At 41.3% G+C, this 21,824-nt stretch overlaps 3 protein-coding genes and 1 non-coding gene across 4 annotated transcripts; 3 read left to right on the plus strand and 1 right to left on the minus strand.

Annotated features, from left to right (window-relative positions):
- The first annotated feature begins 3,137 nt into the window (after positions 1 to 3,137).
- LOC141696128 (uncharacterized) lies at positions 3,138 to 3,743 on the plus strand. Its single transcript, XM_074500314.1, has one exon. The coding sequence runs from the start codon at positions 3,138 to 3,140 to the stop codon at positions 3,741 to 3,743; it is 606 nt and encodes a 201-aa protein (XP_074356415.1).
- A 574-nt stretch (positions 3,744 to 4,317) lies between these two features.
- On the plus strand, positions 4,318 to 4,659 carry LOC141696129 (uncharacterized). The gene has a single exon (XM_074500315.1). The coding sequence runs from the start codon at positions 4,318 to 4,320 to the stop codon at positions 4,657 to 4,659; it is 342 nt and encodes a 113-aa protein (XP_074356416.1).
- Positions 4,660 to 11,720: 7,061 nt separating this feature from the next.
- LOC141699513 (small nucleolar RNA R71) lies at positions 11,721 to 11,827 on the plus strand. Its single transcript, XR_012565970.1, has one exon. It is a non-coding gene; the product is annotated as a small nucleolar RNA R71 (small nucleolar RNA).
- Positions 11,828 to 14,951: 3,124 nt separating this feature from the next.
- On the minus strand, positions 14,952 to 15,690 carry LOC141695157 (dirigent protein 22-like). The gene has a single exon (XM_074499421.1). It carries the CDS (start codon positions 15,659 to 15,661, stop codon positions 15,086 to 15,088), a length of 576 nt encoding a protein of 191 aa, XP_074355522.1. The 5' UTR covers positions 15,662 to 15,690; the 3' UTR covers positions 14,952 to 15,085.
- Positions 15,691 to 21,824: the final 6,134 nt, after the last annotated feature.

Genomic DNA, 21,824 nt, shown 5'->3' on the forward strand with positions numbered 1-21,824 from the left:
ATATATATATTTAAAGGATTTTATCCTCATATTTATAATATTATATCATTAATTAGATATTATTAATTAGAGTTTATTGTTTTATGACAGGAAATAAAGAATTCCCAAATTTATATGGAATTGGGCTTATTTGGACTTAAATCATAAGAAAATTCGGATTTATTGGGCTGCACGCGCATACATCACTGTTTAGGCCGTAACTTGAGTTCTAGACATCCGAATTTGGCGATCTTACAGCCAATGCGAAGCTAAAAGAATTATCTACAGTTTAGAAGTAGTCCAATATTAAGAATCCAACTGGAGCATCCCTGACTCAGACCTGGAAGACATACTACGAATTTTACATCAAAGTCCAATTTATTTTGGGAAAAGCATTAAAACTCTTTATTATATATTGTATAGAAAAAACCATAACATATTATATTAGAGAATAGAATAGAGATATCCATTATTCTTGGGAGAGAAGGGAGAGAGGCGGCTTGAGAGCGAGATTGGGAGAAGGAGCGAAGGGATTCTTCCAGATTTCAAAGGAACTCTTCAAGTTGTATTCTCTGTATTCAAATTCTCAACTCATGATTTGTGGTTTTAATATATATTTGTTTTCTTCATATATCATGAGTTGCTAATCCCTTAATCCAAGAGTTGGGTAGTATTCTTTGGCTTGTTGTGTTTATTTAGTTGTATTGTTGATTTTCTTGTGATTATTAATCTGTCATTGAGGGCTTAGCACAATTGAGGGAGTCGCGAACCATTGATTGTATCTATAGGAATTATAACTAATTGGGAGAGGAGTTGTAATTCTAGTACATGATATGATAGACACAATTTAAGTATTGAATCGGGAGATTAATATGTGAATTGTGAAACATGTAATCCTTGGTTTCTAATATTCTATAATTGTACTTTATAGGACCATGGGAGTGGCTTTCAAGGGATAATTGTAGGCACTATAATCTACCTTGGGAGAGTATTTTATAAACATTAGAAGGATTATTTTTAACAAAATAAGAGACACGAACTAGACATTCATGATAGCGATTGAAGAACCCTTATTCTTGGATTGTTTCTCTCATATATCTTATATAAATTTTATTTGTTTATTAGATTAAATTAGTGGATAGTTAAAAACCCAAAAAATTATTATCCACACTTCTGAACTGTAAAAAATACAAGACTTAAGATTGGTGTTGATATTAGTCCTTCCCTGCGAACGATACTCTAAAAATATACATCAACAGGGGATTCAGGTGGAACCGCGCCCAGGGGCCCTGCTGATGGAGGCCTCTCAGCCCATCATATTGGTACAGGAGGGGATTGTAGAAGATGCAAGTGATGAAGAAGAGAGCCCAGAACAAATCACTGCAAGACTTAGGAAAGGAAAGTGGGCACGCGAAGAAATAACAACAACTATGGATCTACCTAACGGAATCACTCGTACGGTCACTATGACCTCTGAATGCTTGGTAAATACGGTTCGAGCTCACCAGCCCGAGCTCGAGGACACGGAAGATTTGACAATCACGGAAGTGGGAGAAACCAGTGAGGCTCGAGTAGACTTAGACCCAAGAATGCCCCCAATGGTTGAGAGGGTTGGGGCCGCAGAGGACATAATTTCCATTTTGGTAGACCCGAATGATCCCTCCAAGGTACTTAGAATAGGCTCTAACTTAAGCCCTGATTTGAGGGAAGACCTGGCTCAATTCTTGAGGGGAAATTTTGATGTCTTTGCATGGTCACACTCTGATATGATAGGGATTGGCCCGAATGTCATGTGCCACCGGCTCAACTTGGACCCAAAAAAGAAGGGGATCATACAGAAGAGGCGGCCGATTAGTGGAGAAAGGGAAGAGGCCCTCAAAGAAGAGGTGAATAGACTAATAGAGGCAGGGCTTGGAAGGGAAGCCTTCTACCCCATGTGGCTGGCCAACCCAGTGCTTGTCAGGAACCAAATGGCAAATGGAGGACATGTGTGGACTTCACCGATATAAACAAAGCTTGCCCGAAGGATAGTTTTCCTCTACCCCGAATCGACCAGCTGGTTGATTCTATAGCTGGGCACGCACTACTTAGCTTTATGGATACTTATTCGGGATATAACCAAATCTCAATGTATGGGACAAATCAGGAGCACACCTCCTTTATTACTGATCGGGGCCTCTATTATTATATCCGGATGCCCTTCAGGCTCCTTAACGCTGGGGAAACCTATCAAAGGTTGGTGAACAAGATATTCAAACATCAGTTGGGGAAAACCATGGAGGCCTACGTAGATGATATGCTTGTGAAGTCAAAGGAAGCAAAGGATCATGCCTGCCACCTATCAGAAATGTTCCAGATCCTAAGGGAGTACAGAATGAAGCTCAACCCCCAGAAATGTGTGTTTGGGGTCGAATCAGGGAAGTTTTTGGGATTTATTATCAACCATAGAGGCATTGAGGCCAACCCCGCCAAGATACGAGCCCTACTCGAGATGAGATCCCCTCGACGGGTGAAGGATGTTCAAAGCTTAACAGGGCGAGTGGCTGCCTTAAAAAGCTTCATCTCAAAGTCCTCCGATAAATGCTAGGAGTTCTTCAAAGCAATTAAAGGAGTGGTGAGGAATTTTGAGTGGACAGAAAAGTGTGAGGAAGCCTTTCAGCACATAAAGAAGCATCTTAGTAGTCCTCCAATGTTGTCCAACCCAAAGGCAGGTGAGACCCTGGTCCTATACCTGGTTGTCTCTGACTGTGTAGTAGGTGCGGTACTGGTCCAAGAGGAGGATGGTATCCAGCTCCCAGTATACTATGTGAGTAAATGGCTAGCCGACGCGGTGACTCGGTACACAAGCCTCGAGATATTAGCATATGCTTTGATCCTAGCCTTTCGAAAGCTCAGGCCCTATTTTCAGGCGTATAGGATAGAAGTACGAATCTCGTATCCCCTCAGGCAAGTAATGAACAAACCGGAGTCTTCTGGTCGAATGCTGAAGTGGACGGTTGAGCTCGGCCAGTTTGAGGTGGATTATAAGCCCCAATCAAATGCCAAGCCCTGGCCAATTTTGTGCTGGAATTTCCTCAACATCAAGAAGTGGAGCAGGGAGCCCTTGTTGTCATACCTAGTGCAGAAGAGGTCGGGCTGGAAAGCCAAAATAGTGACCCATGGTGGAGCCTATTGGTGGATGGAGCCTATTGGTGGATGGAGCCTCTGATGGGGATGTGGAAGGAGCTGGAATTGAGCTAATCAGCCCAGAGGCGCACAAGATCAAATGTGCGACCCATCTGGCCTTTCATGCAACCAACAATGATACTGAGTATGAGGCCCTGATCAACGGTTTCAAGCTAGCTCTGGAAATGAAGGTGGAGAATTCAAATGTGTTTAGTGACTCCATGATTGTGGTCTATCAGATAAACAGGGGGTACCAAGCTAAGGGGCCAAGAACAGAGCTTTACCTGAAGTGTGTACAGAGGGTAATTGAGAGATTCAACGAAGTGAGGCTGGAACTAATCCTGCGCGGGCAGAATAAAGGCGCGAATGAGCTGGCTAAACTCGGCTGGTGCCGCGAGGCCACTCTGTTAGGGGTCTTGCCCCTTGATACACAGAGGCAGCCTAGTGTGCCCGAGCATGAGGTGGGCAGCCTTAGTGATGGCCTCGGCCCCATGTGGATGACATCTATCTTAGCCTACATAAAAGGAGGATCCCTCCCGGATGAAAAGAATGAGGCGAGAAGAATAAAATACAAGGCAGCCCCGTTACGTGATATATGATGGGGTCCTATATAGTAGAGGGTTCAGTGTGCCCCTCCTCAAGTACATAGATGGGGATGAATACAATTATATCCTAAGGGAAGTACACGAAGGCATTTGTGGCAATCACTCGGGGGTAGCTCTCTAGCTCAGAAAATCCTCAAGGTTAATATTGGCCAAGGCTGAAAAAAGATGCCTTTGAATTCTTCCGAGCCTGTGATAAGTGTCAGCGATATGCCAATTATTATAACAGACCCGTGGCTCCTCTCACATCCCTCATGAGCCCTTAGCCCTTCGCTATGTAAGAAATTGATCTGATTAGAGAACTCCCGAAGGCCAAGAGAGGTGTCAAGTATGCGGTTGTTGCGGTAGATTATTTCACTAAGTGAGCAGAGGTCGAGCCTCTAGCCACTATCACGGAAAAAAGCTCAAGGAATTTATGCACAGGACCATTGTGTTTTGCTATGGCATCCCTTACAAGTTAATATATGATAACGGGAAACAGTTCAATAGTAAGGAAATACGGGAATTTTATGAGCAGCTGGGAATTCAGAAGAGTTTTAGTGCAGTTTGCCACTCCTAAAGCAATGGGCAGATGGAGGCTGTTAATAAAATCATTAAGCATGCCTTGAAGGCAAATCTTAAAGAGAAGAAAGGGACATGGCCAGAGGTGCTCAGACAGGTCCTGTGGTCTTACAACATGACCCCCCGAACTACAACTAGAGAGACCCCTTTTTCTTTGGTGTATGGATGTGAAGCTATGGTGCCCATTGAAGTAGGGGCAGGATCTTTTTGGAGGGACAACTATGACTCAGAGGAAAATGAGGTCAACCATCGGCTCTATTTGGACATGATCGAAGAAACTCGGGAAGATGCTCAGATCAGGATAGCAGCATATCAACAGAGGACAATAAGGAACTACAACAGTAAGGTTTGATCCTGGACTTTTAAGGTGGGAGATTTGGTTCTGCGCCGGGTCATGCCAAACACCAAAGTGGTGAGCCACGGAGTCATTGGGGAAAATTGGGAAGGCCCCTACAAGATAAAATCAGTGCTCCTGGAGGGAACCTACCACCTCAATGATATGCAAGACAAGTTATCCCGAGAGCCTGGAACGCGGAATACCTCCACAAGTATTATCAGTAATATTATTCTTCTCAGACTTAGTATTATCTTAAAATATTCCTAAGTCTCGGGGGGTAGTGCCATATAGGTGCCTTTCTGAGTCCACAAGCATGTAATCCTTTCACTTTCCATTATCAATGAATGAACGATTGATATTTATTTGTACCTTAATATTTTAACTCCTGTTAATAGATTAAAATACCTAGAAGGGGAGCCCATCCTTGGGAGCCCATGCGAGGAAATTACCGTGTTAAAATCATAAGTCAGGCCGGGCCCCGGCCCGCTTTACAGCAAGTCTATGAACCGAGCTGGCCTCGTCCCGCTTGGAAAAATAATAAGCACAAAACGGATTAAAGATAAAGATAAAAATATGAAAGTAGAAAGAGGCGCGATGCGAGCCCAAATCCCTAGCTCGCAAGGCGACATGTGCTAGAGGGTGCGGGCCGAGGAGCCCATCCCTCTATCAAATATGGCCAGGGTCGCATTATGCGAGGAGAGGATACAGGAACAAGTTGCGAGCCCCTGGGCCCGGCTCGCTAATGCAAGTACACATGCAACGCTTGTGAGTTAGCAATGATGTGAGCCTGTTTTACTTAAAAGTTATCATTGATTTTACTTGATTGGACAATGATGCGAGCTGATGGGCTCGGATCGCTGTCAAGGTGTAACACTCGCCATACGCGGCCAGGGTTATGATAGCTTTTGGTCAGTAGGGGCACAGTAAGTTTACACAAAATAAAGAAAACCAGCTAGCACAATAATGATAAATGCGGGTACAAAAGACTTGACATTTTATACAAGCAAGTTATAAATAAGTTAAGCCCCAAGGCAGGATATTTCAAATATATATGTGAGGCGAGTAGGGTGGCCACTTACCTATTTAAAAGTCTATCTTCAAAAATAAATTAAACTGAGGCTTGTCAGCCTCTACCTCCTTACGGGCCTGCTCAGCTGCGAGTCGGGCCTCCTCGGCAATTTGAGTATCCCTTTCTATCTCCAGCTTCAGCTTCTCAGCGTGCCTAGCTGTACCAATGCCCAAAGCACCCCAATCAAAGTCAGGAACCTTGCTGATAAAGATTTTCAGGAAGTTCCTAGCCCCTAGGTTCTTGGCATCAGTGAGGGCGGCTTCACGACCCGCATTCAAGGCAAAAACTGACCCCCAGCTCGAGCACCTTCTCCTCAAGGGCCTCTTTATCCTTCTTCCACGCATCCGCGGCCAGGTCATGAGCCTCCTTCTGATCCCTTAGCACCTTATCATGAGCAGTGAACAGATCAAGAATCTTCTGGTTGTAGTTGTTCACAAGCATGACTTTCTCCTGCCCGTGGTCGCTAACCTTGCTCTGAAGGGACTTGACCTTAGATTCGAGCTTTATGTTGGTCTAGCTGATGGCTCATATTTCTCGAGTCCTCGACAGCTGATAGTAGTACACCTCAGCCGCGGCCCGAGTCAGCGCATCATTGTTGGCCTCAAAAGAAGAAGTCCAATTCTTCACATCCTGGTCGTTGATGTGAGCCTGAGCGAGCCGACCAAATATGGTTGCGACCGTGTTGGCAGAAGAAAAAGTAGGGAGAGGGGAATTAGATGGAGCAGCCTTTTTTGGGTCAGGCTCACCGATTCTTCCCTCTTTGGGACCTTGATGCCTTTTCAGCCGAGGAGAGTGCCCTCCGCTCTTGAGATGCTCAGTAAGAGTGGTCATGCGGGCTGTAGGATTAATCTGAGAGCGAGCCTCTGTGGTCGCCGCCGCGGGCTAAACTGGGCCCGAGGTCGCAACTTGCTCAGTCTCTTCCATGAATGGAATAGGGGAGATGGCATTTTCTGAATAGAAGATAATAAAACAATACATTAGTCACAACAAGATACAATGGATAGAGGAGATGCGAGCAGATAGTAAATGAAGGAAATTAAAATGCAATGTAAGGTGAGATGCGTGTAGGAAATATTGGCATACGAGCATACGGGCTCGCATGTGCGGGCCCGATGTTCTTACCCTTTCTGGCTCTTTTCTTTGGCTTCTTCTTTTGGGAATTCAGCCTCACTCCTTCCTTCAGAAACCCACACGCGACCAGGTTCGAGGTCGTTATGAGTTTTCTGATATCCCTGTCGGCCTTGGGAAGTCCTAGAAGGCTATCCACGTTTATCTTTTCCTGTCCATTGAGGAAAGTACGAGGCGGGGTGGCTGGAGATGAATAAAAAACAATTTCATTGTTAAGAAAGAACTATTGGGAACAAAAGGAATGCGGCCAGGGAGAACTTATCTTACATGGGTTATAATAAAAATGAGTCTGGACTCGAGGCACCTTGTGGATATAGAAGTAGGGGCTCTTCCACTTCCCTGAATTGCTCGGCCCGTTGTGGATGAGGTTTTTCTTGTTGAAGCATGGCTAGACAGAGAGGTAGAAATACCCAAATCGTTTGGCGAGTGCTTCAAGTTGAGGAAATAACCCAGTTACCTCGCGGTTAGAGGAGGGTACTCACACTTATGGTACATGATGTACAGTGCAAGGGCGGCCCGGTATCTATTCAGATTGATCTGAAAGGGTGCGAACTGGTAGTACTCGCAAACGTCCTTAATGAAAGGATGGAGGGGTGAGGAGATTCCTAGCCTTAGCAAAAAGGTGGACAAAACCATGCAAGGCACCCTGCCTTCATTCTCCTGGTGGTTGAATCTATAGCATCGCATATGCGGAAAGGGCAAGACAACATGACCCTCGAGCTGGAACTGCTCGATGTGCTCAGCCAAATACTTCTGAGTAAGCGAGGTGGGCAGGTCGCGACAAGAGAGCACCTTTATCTCCTCGGCCGTAGTAGAAATCTCCTCCCCATCTGGGATGATCTGCTTTCTGAAGATAACCTCACCCTCAAGTTCGGGCTGGGCAAGAGGCACGTAAGGCTCAGAAGAAGCTGCGGGGATATAGTTATAATTGCAGATCTTAAATTGACTTGTAACATCTGCCACCTTGATTTAAGGGGAATCGTAAGACCAATGCGAGCCATCTTCTTCACCCTCGAGCCCCAAGATGGGATACTCTGCGGGAACAGGCTCCCCTTTCTTAGTGGCATAGTAGGCGCTCCCTAGGTCGCTGTCAATAGACTCCAAGTCGACATGAATAGGGTCGAGGTCATTGGTTACAGCTTGCCTAAGATAGGCTGCTCTCTCTTCAACCATCTCTCTCAAAATCTCCCCAGCCCGTTCTTTGTCCAAAGGAGCGGGCTCGCGGTTTAAGAGTTCCTCCACCCCGAAGGAAGCTGGTATCTTGGAGAGGTTCACGAGCCTGTTTTTCCAATCATAAATATTCTTCTCCCTGATGTAGTCTTCAGGGTTATGGTCAAGGTGAATATCTAACGAGCCAGGGCCACCTTCTCGCATCGAGTTCTCAACTCCAGCAATGTTCAGGGCCCCTTCAGGGGTGATGGTAGAGCCAGAAGAAATAGGTTGGCTAAGACGGCCAGAGAGGGAGGTCAGCTCGCGTTGAAAGTCCTTCGAGCCTCGCTACTCAGGTGGATATTGGTTTAATGGAGATGGAGTAGCTAAGGAGCGCGTCGGGCTGACAGAGGAATGAGTCGGGCTCGAAAAAGAGCTAGACGATCCGTAGGAACGGGCTGAAGATGCACTCGACATCTGTAAAAGATGGTGAATATTAGTATGTGGCCCTAAAAAAGTAGAATCAAGTTTGGGGTCGCACCTAAGTGTCCTCATGTCTCACACGAGGTCGCACCTAAGTATCTATGCGGGTAGACAGGCTCGTATCACATTTCGTGATTGTGTGTGGGCTCACATCGAACATGTGGTGTGTGCTCGCGTGGTGTATATAAATAAACATGAATGGATATGAATGATTGAAGATCAAAGGGGTACCTGTAGGTGAAGTATAGGATGATCCTGATGAATCTGTTCCCGGAAAATATCGCCGCCAGTAGACGGTCCTTGTGGTGACGATAGTTTTTGCCGTGGTAGATCCTTAAGCAAAATGAGCAGCAATTCGTTAGTGTTCTTGCCAAAGTGAAGAAATAAATTGAAATCCCATATATTTATAGGGGATATGAGAGAGAAAGGACCACTAACACGTGTCACCATCTCAAGGGATGACACGAATCCCTACTCTAGCTGTTCTACAACTATCATGGGTTTAAGATACATGACCGTTGAAAGGCATGCGAGGTGGCATGGTGCGACCTCGTGGACTCGCACTCGCGGGGCCATAAAAGCTAATGTTGGGAAATTCCTAGCATCAGGATGCGACCAGGAATTTTGAGGGTAGTTGTTATGCCCGCTTTTGGTCATGGGCCCTAAACAGGTCCCTCTGGGAATATTGAATAGTTGGGCTCTCATGTGTGGGCTAGAATCATGGATTAATACGACTTGGGCCAGCACATGCGAGCTGGGCTCGTGACATATGAGTTGGTAGGCTCTCACATGAGAATTGGGCTCACACTTGTAATATGGGCTCTCATACGCGAGTTGGGCTCAGGTGCCCACACGCGGGCTGGGCCCAGGTTCCCACACGCGAGCTGGGCTCAGGTGCTCACACATGAGCGGGGCTCAAGTACGCACATGTGGGCTGGGCTCAAGTGCCCACACGTGGGTTGGGCTCAGGTGCCCATATACGGGTTGTGCCCATGAGCCCACATCTTATGAAAATGAAGGAAATATTGTATTTATTAATTGAAAAGGAAGGCGGTGCGGGCCGAGGTGACCAGGCCGGCCCGCATTAAAGGACTTTGTGTGCAACATGGAAAGTGACTCATAGATGACTGAGTTGCTCGTAAATTTTGGGGCCAACACGGGTTATTCCTACAATCAGGGGAAGAAATACGGAGAGGCCACGAGATTGTAGGAAGCGTGTGGAGCCGGTCGATATTTACCTATCTGATTAGCTGAAGGCCTGACTTTATCATGGGCTTGGGCTGCACGGGTCAAAGAAACCCTAACCCTAGCCTATGTGACTTGTTCCCCAAGAACTACGTGAGGCTTGATCTCTATAAATAGGGTACGTAGGCACTTTTATGAGACATTAGTCGACATTTGATAGAGAATAACACAAACCCTATTCTTTCTTAAGGAGTCAACATACAAGCTCAACCACCATCACAAAACAACCTTCCTCCACCTTCAAACACTGTCCTTGATCCTTGTTCCGACCATCAGCCTCCATAACACTGTTTTACGAAATTCTCCCTATAACACAAATAACATGATTACGTGCTATGTGATATGCATGCTATCTGTTTACAGTTTTAAATGTCATGATTAGTTATAAACGATCGGGTAGATGTCAAGACGTATAGTTATGTCAATTAAGTTTGGTTCTGTCAATTAAAATAGTTGTTTTGTTTATAGAATCGAGTTGTAAGGAGCGCAGTCGAGTATTAGACGGAGTCAGTAGCCAGCAGTTGTAAGCCATGGTTATAGTGAAAGGTTATCAAGCATACCATGCAAGTACCGCTACCATCACTTATCGTTCAAGTGATATTCATTATGAATCCTATTATCCAAGTCTTCCTCAACTTTCGTGTAGTATAACTGCAAGTATCTACATCTTCACTTATCAATCAAGTGATATTCATTCTGAACTCTATTATACCAGTTTTTATACTATTCTAAGTTCAGGATAGTTAAACATTTTTACATATCGCTACAAATTACTCTATACAGTGGAACGTTGAGTTGAGATTAGCGAATAACTAATTGTTCTAGTTATTTCACCATCATACCAACCTTTATGTCTTGTATAACAAAAGACCAATTCTAACTCTTAATCCATTGGGTCTTCTGATTTATGATTTTTTCTTTGAATTAAAACCCAACCTTTATGATTTCCTTGTTATACCTTCATGGAATTATGAATCACCCTATGCTTCAAGATAAGTGTTGTTTATGATTTAGCTAATTGAAATTTCATTGCTTATCATATTGTTATTATAGAATTGGATTGTTTTTAAATGTGGACCAGATTCGTGGTCATAATAGGCCAATGTATGTCTTGGATCCAGTATATAGAGCATAGCTGGGAGCCTTGCTCGGGGTTAGTGCGTGACTAATCAGCGGCCTAACCTTAGTTTTTAAAATAAAAGTGAATATCCAATTATAATCATTGTTTATCAAGAAACTTGATTCCTTATATCATTTCAATTGATCATTGTTTAATCTCAGTGTTGTCATTATGACTTGCTGAGCTAGTTAGCTCACTTTTGCAAATCTGTTTATATTCTTTTCCAGTGAAAAAGGTAACTGGTGGTAGCGAGGATCCCCAAACAAGCGTGCGAGCTAGGTATCCAGGTTGAGATGGAATAAGCTAACAGATGATGTTTGGCTTAGTCTGTGTTAATAGTTTGTAATAAAGTTTACTTCCGTTGTAAGATAAATAAACTGGCATTTGGAATGTTGTAATATAAATAAGGTAGTGGCTTGTGGGCATACTTTAAACTGCTTCGATCCGTGGAATATGGTAAGTAGGGTCATTGCATATATATTATTATATTCATAAACATGTTTAAATATGGTGTGTGTGTGTGTGTGTTGTGGACCCCAAACTTCTGACCCGGGTTTGGAGGACGCTACACCAGCACAAAGCTCAGAGACACTAGTGATCTGATTAACTCCATAATTAGCCAAAGAATTCACCTTCATCATCAAAACCTTAAGCTGAGCAGCTATAGCAGTAGCTGCATCTACCTCCAGAATTCCTGCTACCTTGCCCTGAGGTAGTCTCTGAGTTGGGTTCTGGTATTCATTGGAAGCCATCAGCTCGATTAATTCATAAGCTTCATCATAGTTTTTAGCCCATAAGGCTTCTCCTGATGCTGCATCAAGCATGGGTCTAGAAGTAGCATATAATCCATTATAAGAGCAGTTAATGATCATCCAGTCAGGCATCCCATGGTGAGGACACTTTCTAAGCATCTCTTTGTAGCGATCCTAAGCCTCACATAAAGATTCTCCAGATTGCTGAGCAAATTGAGTAAGTGCATTTTTGATTGCAGCAATCTTCGCCATAGGAAAGAATTTAGTTAGAAAATTTTGAGTAAGATCCTGTCATTTGGTGATAGACCCTGGTGGTAGAGAATATAACCAGCACTTAGCTTTATCCCGCAGAGAGAATGGGAAAAGCCTCAACTTAATACCATTCTCAGAAACTCCATTGAACTTGAAAGTGTCACATATCTCGATGAAATCTCTGATGTGCATGTTGGGGTCTTCTGTCGGAGAACCCCCAAACTGAACTGAGTTATGTATCATCTGAATCGTGCTCGACTTGATCTCAAAGGTGTTAGCCGAGATGGTTGGTCGGACGATTCTAGACTGAATATCATTAACCTTCGGTTGAGAGTAACCATCAAAGTCTTCGTATTCGCTTCTGGTTCTCCCATAATAATAAGAGCTTCTTCTTTAACTTTCTCCTTGACAAGAACTTCATCAAAAACTTCGTTAGCTACTACAACTTCTTCTTCAGCTTGATCAAGTGTTCTCTTACGAGATGGAGAACGCGTATGCATACGCGCTCGCTAGAGTACCTGAAACACGACAAGGAAATAAGTAAGTAACAATGTTCGAGTCTATGAACTTTAACGACCACTGATGACAAACACATAAACTAAAAATTAACACTGAGTCCCCGGCAGCGGCGCCAAAAACTTGTTAGGACAAAAACACGTGCTAATATTCACGCAAGTATATGTGATCGCAAGTAATATAGAAATATTTCTAGTTCGTTCCCACAGAGACTAGTTTAGTTTAATTTCAATCAATACACTTATGCAACAAAGGTATGGTTATTATTCAATGCTAAGATGCTTAACAAATTGTGATTGTTTATAATTACGATTAACTAAGAGATTATATTAAGAACATTAACTAAGAGATTGAAAGGGATGATTAACTATATGACACAAACATGAGATTCTAACTTCATTACTACTTCATTCAATAGTCTTTTTTCTCTCAACCTTAGCATGAACTGGTGATGACACTAATCAGATAACACGAAACTAGTAAACGCCAACTGTCGTTGTACGAATACCCTACTACCAGACATCCAAAAAAGAGATAGAAGCTGAATAGACACTGATTATATTGAGACACTATATGTCTATAGAATTTGATAACATAACGGTTTAATGCACAAGCTATCTATCATGATTACATATGGAAAGTAAGATGGTTAAAATTACCTACGAATCATGCATAACAAATACATGAATCTATGCTAGCATGGCAAGTTCTAAACCCCTATATTTACTTTCGCTTTAATAGACATTAACAAGCTATCTTATAAGTTCGCGACGCTCATAAGACGAATAAGAACAACCAATACCAGGTTATCATACAATCACCACACACTAAGGTATCGAAATAAATTAACTGAAGAAACCCATAAGTAAATCCGCTAGAACCCCACGATAACGATTAGCCCATAATCGGACACATCATCAATGTGGGTTCCGATGAAAACATGGTATAATAAATGTAGTCTTTATATTGAATAAATAATAAACCAAGTACGTAACAAGAGTATAGGTTTAACAAACAAGAAATGAGCATCCAAGATTATAACTTAGAACAAAGAATCAACAGAATAAACTAGGTTTTCTTCGCCTTCGTTGAATTGTGCTATAGGTCTTCTCGTCGATCTTTTCTTAAGCTCTGTTATGTCTCCTTCTTGAAAAATAATTTTAAGTTGTCATTATATAGAAGCCCATGCAGATTAGAAGTCCAGAAATCAGAATTGTAAGAGAATCAGGATTCTTTCATCCCGACCTGGCGCGACCGCGCGCTTCATCAGCGCGGGCACACTGACCTTTTATACTTCTGGCGCGGCCGCGCGCTAGCCCAGTGCGGGCGCGTCGTCAATCTGGAAAAACTTCTAATTTTGCTTCTCTTTAATTGTTGGTTCTTTACGGTCTTTACACAAGCGATCTTCATGACACCTTCCTAACACCATTTTAGCATCAAAGCAATGCTAAATCACTTGGATCCCTGAAATATGCCTGAAATGCAAAAACACTACAAAAACACATCAAAAAACACCAATAACTTGAATACAAAACATCAATTCAAGCCTTTATAGGATGTTTTAAGTGGACATAAATACCACTTAACACTATGTTTTATGAAATTAAGAAAAACCAGAAATAAAATACCAGTTGATTTTAAAAATCATGATAGTATAATTTTCATGTCAATTTTTTTAATTTTTACTCAAAATACCCAAGACAAAATGTTGAGTACGATAGTTATGTTATGATTATAATAAAAAATTATAATTATTATACGATTTCAAAAGTTTTATAATTTCATTATAATATACTATTGAGTCATATGAGAAATAAGATTACTAAGTTGAAACCAATATAAGAAATGCAATTAAAACCGGGTTAAATAATACATATAATATTATAAGTCACATAGAAGTAAGGAAGAAATAAAAATTATACATTTAGAGTTATAATAAATTCAAAAAGGGGTGAAACCAAAAGTTGATGAAACCTAAAGCGTATAATATATTGAATTAGCAATATATAAAATAATTAGGAACACAAAGGTTAAATGTCAAAAGGTGAAACAAAAATAAAACCAAACTTTATAGAATCACAAAACATGCAGAACTATATGATAAGAAAAATAAAACCAAAATTAATAGAATTACAAGACATGTAGAAATATAGGATAACAAAAATAAAACCAAAGTTAATAGAGCCATAAGACATGTAGAACAAAAATAAAACCAAAATTAATAGAGTCATAAGACATGTAGAAGTATAAGATATACATGGTGGAATATAGGGTGTAACAAAATTTTTGAAGTAGAATTAAAAGCCATACAAAAATTATAATTAAAATATATATGAATGAATAAGTGAAACCAAAAATTGGTGATATCAAAAATTGGTGAAATCAAAATTAATACTTGTACCACTTGAAAAAAGGGTTTTGCTTGCTAATAAAGGTTATTAAATGTAAAACCAATACTCTAGTTGGGATTTGAAATTTGCCACAGAGCAAGCAACTTCTAAGATATATAATAAAGTTTTAAATATTATTGCGGTAATATTTTTCAACAAGTGATGCAGCACAGCAAGAAGCATACAATTAGATGTTGGATACATTTAATCAGAAAAACCACAGGACATCTTTTATTTTTACATTACATATGATGAAGAGTGCACATTACACGTACTCGACGAACATCGTATAAAATAACAAGAACAGAATCTGAAATCTGAAACTTAAAACTGTCATCTAGTAATGAAAAACGATAAGTTCGTATTCAGCAATAGTATGAAGGGTAGTTGCGTTGGACACAATGGTTTGAGTGGAAATGATTCCTCTGGCTAGCCTGAAAACCCCAGAGCCACCAACTATGGGCATTTCTCGGTACTTATTTGATGTAGGATTTCTTGCGAGAAAGCTGAGGCTACTACCATTGTACATTCCAGTAGTAAACACAAAAGTGAGGGCCATGATTAAAGAGGTCTCCTCCAGGGAGGAAAGACCCATCAATCCTTGGCATCGACCCACAATCTGAGAATCGGATGCAGCTCCTACTCTCAAAATGTCATCGATCATTACAACTAGCCCGAAAAGTGTAGGTGATGTGAAGGAAATATTGGACTGGGCCACCGGATAAGCTGTTTGGTTAACTCCGGTGCCTTCTTCATGGAGGAAGAAATGAAGCTTAGTCACCTTTTCTTTCTTGTGGGGAAGTTTCTTGAACCATTTATCGACTGCTTCTGGACTTATGTCAATGCCTTGGACTACTGTAATGGATATAATTATTGAACATAGAGCAAGAACTATCATATAAATTTTCCCCATCTCTCTCTTCTATTACTATGTGAGATCAAGTTGACGTGTTGAACTCTCTGTATCTAAATTTTAGATTTTGCATGCTCTATTTATAATGTGTTTTTGCATGGATTCTTCTTTTAATATATCGGTATGCTACATGTGCACACTCTTGCCTATATTAAATTAAACATACCTGGCCTAGTCAATGCTTAGACTTTAGACGGAGATACTAATTGTTTAAACATGGTAACAACCAGAAATAGGAAAAATCGGGAGGAATAGAATTGAATGAAAGTGAAGAAATAATGGATTGGCCATTCTGATAGTGATACAAGGGTTTACTTTCCATTTATATAATGTCAATTGGCTGTCTTACTTCCCTATATATATTGCAGGTTTTGATAACGTGCAGATTAATAATCGTTTCTCAGAATATGTAGTACGAGTGTATTACAGAGTTTGCTGATGTATGTTTTCGTTGCCATTTTATGTGTGATGGGAAGACTTTACATACATTACTCAATGTCAATTGGTTGTCTAACCTATCTGTAAACTTCATATACATGTTTACATTTCGTAATTTATGATTTATTACAGTTTTCTGTCTTTTTTCCTTTTCCTTGTCGGTCCCAGATGATTTATGCTGGGTCCTAGCTGAACGAATGCAGCTAAAAGAAACTTACCACGTAGAACTCACAATGAGTTCCACCACCACATGTTATAAACTATAACGGAAGTAATAGTAATAGTAAAAGTAAAAGAAGAACATAAGTAAGAAGATATTTCTTAGCCAAGTGAAAAAGTCTTTTTTCTTTTGTATATAAATTAAACCAAATCAAACTTATTCAGTATATTGTGCTTAGAATAGGGTTTGAGGAGGGTAAGAAGTACGCATATCATGTCCCTACTCTAAAAAATATGGAGGCTTTTCCGTGAAAAGCAAGGCAAAATAGGTGTATGTATATATGTGTGAAAACAATCTGCGATTAATACAAATAATCAAACAAGTGTGTGCGTGAGTAAACGAAATCAAACGGAGGAAGAAAAGATATAAACAGAAGAGAGATCCTCGAGTCCAGTTGAAACTGTCTCCTTAAAGCTATTTCGCCTCTCACCGTATGTGCGAGTCGATAGCCTCCCAGGATAAAACGAGGTAGCGGCGGCGTTACGGATAACGAGCACCTTCAGCGAGCTTGAACGGGCACGAAACTATCACCGAGAGAGAGAGATTTGTGTTTAGAGACGAATATGTTTTTGGTGTGTCTAACCCTAACGCCTTAGAGGTGTTTATATAGGTGTAGATAGACTTGTGCGCTACTCTTTTCCATAATTAAATATCATTAATTATGGAATCGGTGTAATACTTGCAAGCTACTCTATTTCATAAATAATCTGAAACAGAATCAGATTGAATATATCAAGACATACACCATATCAATTAATCTGAAACAAAATCAAATTAATTTATGCCATAATATTTGAGCCAAATTCTAATGGAAAATAATAATTTCCATTATTAAGAGAATATCATCATATCTCACACATCTTTTAGTCATAATGCTCAAAAATATGACTTACCAATATGGGACTTATACCCATATTTTCCAACAATCCCCCACATGGGTGAGATTGGTAATCTTAGTAGCACACACCAGACAGACAGACAGACAGACACGGAGTTTGACTTGGTGATAGTTTCTTCGATCAGATATAGCATACGATAGGTAGAGAATGCTCCTTGAACCTTCGCTCGAGTAAGCATACCGACTTTACTGGTAGACAGTAGACGTGCTTGTCCTTGAACTGTTCGACCGTTTATGTAAACGATGATATACTTATCACTATATCGTTTCTGACTCGTTCAGCTCTCATGAGTATGTCCATTTTGGCCATGGAACATCGTCCTGGTTCTGCAGAAGTTTCTAAAGAATTGTGCCTCGCAATTCTCCTTTGAAGCGGCCCCACTTCTCTCCCACATAGGTGATCTTTATCTTATAGAGTAACCCGCGTTTACTCAACTGAATTCCATGCGTTCACTCCTGAGCTCCACGTATTCATCAAAGATCATTAAAGGCTCAAAGCTTAACCTCGTACCTTACGGGTCTCACTGTTTCCTCATCATAGGAACAGGCCAGGGGTTACCCCCACAGTGATTTGGTCATCATGATTTAGTTGTCCCATTGAACCAAGTTCTTGGGATCTCCAGTCAGCAATGGTTGGGTGTCCACCATGATGCCGTTAAGCAATAGGCTTAAGGCCCATCCCTCTCGATGATTTCTCAACCACTTCTCTTGATAACCCTTTGGTTAGTGGATCCGCGATATTATCCTTTGACGGTATATAGTCAATAGTGATAATTCCGGTTGAGATCAATTGTCTAATGGAACTGTGTCGTCGTCGTATATGACGAGACTTTCCATTATACATCGTGCTATGTGCTCTGCCAATAGCGGATTGACTATCACAGTGAATCCCTATTGCAGTTACAGGCTTTGGCCATCTTGGAATATCCTCCAGAAACTGACGTAGATATTCAGCCTCTTCGGCGCATTTATCTAGTGCCACAAACTCAGCTTCCATCGTAGAATGAGTTATCACCGTTTGTTTTGAGGATTTCCATGATATTGCCGCTCCAGCTAATGTAAACACATAGCCACTCGTAGACTTAAGTGCTTTCTTGCTAGATATCCAATTTGCGTCAGTATATCCTTCTAATACTGCTGGGTATCTGCCATAGTGCAGTCCATAGTCTCGAGTTCCCCTCAAGTACCTTAGTACCCTTATAATCGCTTTCCAGTGATCAGCTCCCGGATTACTCGTAAACCTACTCAACTTGCTAATTGAGTATGCAATGTCTGGTCTTGTACAACTCATGAGGTACATCAGACTACCAATTATCCTCGAGTATTCCAATTGGGAAACAGCTACACCTTTGTTCTTGGATAGGTGCAAAGTCATATCTACAGGTGTCCTAGCTTTCTCAAAGTCATCCTTAAGAAACTTCTCAAGGATCTTGTCAACATAATGTGGTTGACTTAATGCGAGACCCTCTGATGTTCTAGAAATTTGAATTCCCAGAATTACATTTGCTAGTCCCATATCTTTCATGTCGAACCTTGATTTCAACATGTCCTTTGTAGATTTGATAACTTTATCATTGCTTCCAGCAATAAGTAGATCATCTACATATAGTGTCATCATGACATAGCCATTGTCATTCTCCTTGACATAGCTGTTCTCGTTATCCTTGTAATAGGCACAGCTATCACATTCATTGATTTTGAAACCATTGGCCAGCACGACCTCATCAAATTTTTCATGCCATTTCATAGGCGCTTGTTTCAAACCATACAATGATTTCACCAATCTACACACTTTCCTTTCTTGTCCTGGGACAACAAACCCTTCAGGTTGTTCCATATAGATTTCTTCATCTATGTCTCCATTTAGGAAAGCTGTTTTCACATCCATTTGATGTACAGTTAGATTACGCATTGCAGCAATAGCAAACATCATCCTTATGGACGTTATTCTCGTTACAGGAGAATATGTATCAAAGTAATCAAGGCCTTTTTGTTGCTTGTATCCTTTAATTACAAGTCTGGCCTTATACTTATCAATAGTGCCATCAGTTTTCAACTTCTTCTTGAAAACCCACTTGCTACCTAATGGTTTGCAACCAGTTGGCAAGTCCACTAATTCCCAAGTATGATTTTGCATAATTGAATCAACTTCATTCTTGATGGCCTCTTTCCACATAGGTCCATCAGGTGAGGTAACCGCCTCCTTATAAGTTTTCTGGTCACCTTCTTCGAGCAAATAGGTCATAAAATCAGACCCATAGGATTTCTCCGTTCGTTGTCTTTTGCTCCTTCTCACTACCCCCACATTTTCGTCTTCACTTTCGTCACTCTCATTATCGTCATCTACAGACTCATGAGATCGTTTAGACGTCGTAGGTTGTTGGTTTCCTGGATTACAGGGAAACATCGTCTCAAAAAATGAGGCATTTCTTGATTCCATAATGGTATTCTTTTGAATATCAGGAATCTTGGATTCATGAACAAGAAACCGATATGCAGTGCTGTGTGGAGGATATCCGATGAAGACACAATTCACAGTCTTAGGACCTATCTTCACCTTCTTCGGTGTAGGGATCAGTACCTTTGCAAGGCACCCCCACACTTTCAGGTGTTGGTAACTTGGTTTCTTTTTCTTCCACATTTCATAAGGACTTACATCCTTATTCTTGCGCATCGTAATATTTAAAATATTATTTGCGCTTAAGATGGCTTCTCCCCACATCGATTGTGGGAGCCCAGAGCTTAACAACATCGCATTCATCATCTCTTTCAGAGTGCGATTCTTCCTTTCAGCCACACCATTTGACTGAGGGGAGTATGGTGCAGTGACCTCATGGATTATACCATGTTGTGAACAGAATTCCCCAAACGGTTCAACATATTCACCTCCACGATCACTTCGTATCGTTTTGATTTTCTCAGTTTGTTGTGTCTCAACTTCTTCCTTATAGATTTTAAATTTATCTATAGCTTCGTCTTTGCTTTTCAACAAATATACATAGCAGTATTTTGTACAATCATCAATGAATGTAATAAAATACTTGTTTCCTCCTCTTGTTGGAGCGAATTTTAAATCACATATGTCGCTATGTATTAGGTCTAGCACTTTGGTGTTCCTTTCCACACGTTTAAATGATGATCTCGTTAATTTTGCCTCAACACAAGTCTCACACTTATGTTTTGGATCGATAGTAAGTTTAGGTATGTATTCTTTTGCACTTAAACGTCGTAAAGTGTCATAATTTACATGTCCTAATCTAGCATGCCATAAATTAGGAGACTCAAGCAAGTAAGCAGAAGAATTCTTCATTTCATTATCGTCCTTAACGGACATTACATTGAGCTTAAAAAGCCCATCAGTTAAATAACCCTTGCCTACAAACATACCACTCTTAGACAAAATAACTTTATCTGACTCTATTACAATGCGAAAGCCATGCTTATTCAACAGAGAACCAGACACAAGGTTCTTGCGAATATCAGGCACATAAAGTACATTCTTCAAAGTCAGATTCTTCCCAGAGGTCATCTTCAGGATCACCGTGCCTTCACCCTCAATGGTAGAAGTTGCTGAATTCCCCATGTAGAGTTTCTCACCAGCATCGGAAGCTTTAAGGCTAGAGAAAACCGCCTTGTCTGAGCAAACATGCCTAGTAGCACCAGTATCAATCCACCATTCACGTGGATTAGAACCGACCAGGTTCACTTCAGAGACCGTAGCACAGAGGTCTATGTCACCTATCTCCTTGGAGATATTCTCTACCATGTTTGCTTCTTTCTTCTTGTTGGGCTTCTTGGGCTTCTTGCAGTCAGAAGACCTATGACCAACTTTATCACAGTTGTAGCACTTCCCTTGAAATTTCGACTTCGAAATCCCTCCCTTGGGTGCCAGCTTTGCCCCTTTACCAGAATTAGCCTTCTTGGGCTTGGAGCTTTGAGCATGCTCCACCATGTTTGCCTTCTCAGTGGCAACGTTAACTTTCTTCTCGGACCCTCTGTTGTCTTCTTCAATACGAAGTCTAACAATAAGATCCTCCATAGACATCTCCTTTCGCTTGTGCTTAAGGTAGTTCTTGAAATCTTTCCATCCAGGTGGAAGCTTTTCAATAACAGCAGCAACTTGGAAAGACTCACTTATGACCATTCCCTCAGCATGAATGTCATGAATGATCACCTACAGTTCCTGCACCTGACTGACCACAGTCTTAGAGTCTGCCATCTTATAATCAAGAAAGCGGCCAACAATCCACTCCTTTACCCCAGCGTCCTCGGTTTTATACTTATGGTCAAGTGACTCCCATAAGACCTTAGCTGTTGGCTTTGTGCTGTATACGTTATACAACGAGTCAGACAAACAATTTAACACATAGTTCCGACAGATGTAGTCGGAGTGCTTCCAAGCATCAGCAGCATACACAGTCTGCATGTTACTCTCAGCAGTGAGCAACGGTGGTTCTTCCTTAAGGAAGCGATCCATATGCAACGTGGTCAGATAAAAGTGCATCTTTTGTTGCCAACGTTTGAAGTTCGTTCCGTTGAACTTCTCAGGTTTTTCAGCATGTGCAGCAGGCACAGTTGGCATAACAGGTGCAGCAGGCACCACGGGT

The sequence above is a fragment of the Apium graveolens genome, chromosome 11 (assembly GCF_009905375.1).
Source record: "Apium graveolens cultivar Ventura chromosome 11, ASM990537v1, whole genome shotgun sequence".
Classification (NCBI taxonomy): domain Eukaryota; kingdom Viridiplantae; phylum Streptophyta; class Magnoliopsida; order Apiales; family Apiaceae; genus Apium; species Apium graveolens.

Coding starts and splice junctions, on each gene's coding strand:
- LOC141696128 (XM_074500314.1), top strand. CDS start 3,138: ATGGTGGAGCCTATTGGTGGATGGAGCCTATTGGTGGATGGAGCCTCT.
- LOC141696129 (XM_074500315.1), top strand. CDS start 4,318: ATGGAGGCTGTTAATAAAATCATTAAGCATGCCTTGAAGGCAAATCTT.
- LOC141695157 (XM_074499421.1), bottom strand. CDS start 15,661: ATGGGGAAAATTTATATGATAGTTCTTGCTCTATGTTCAATAATTATA.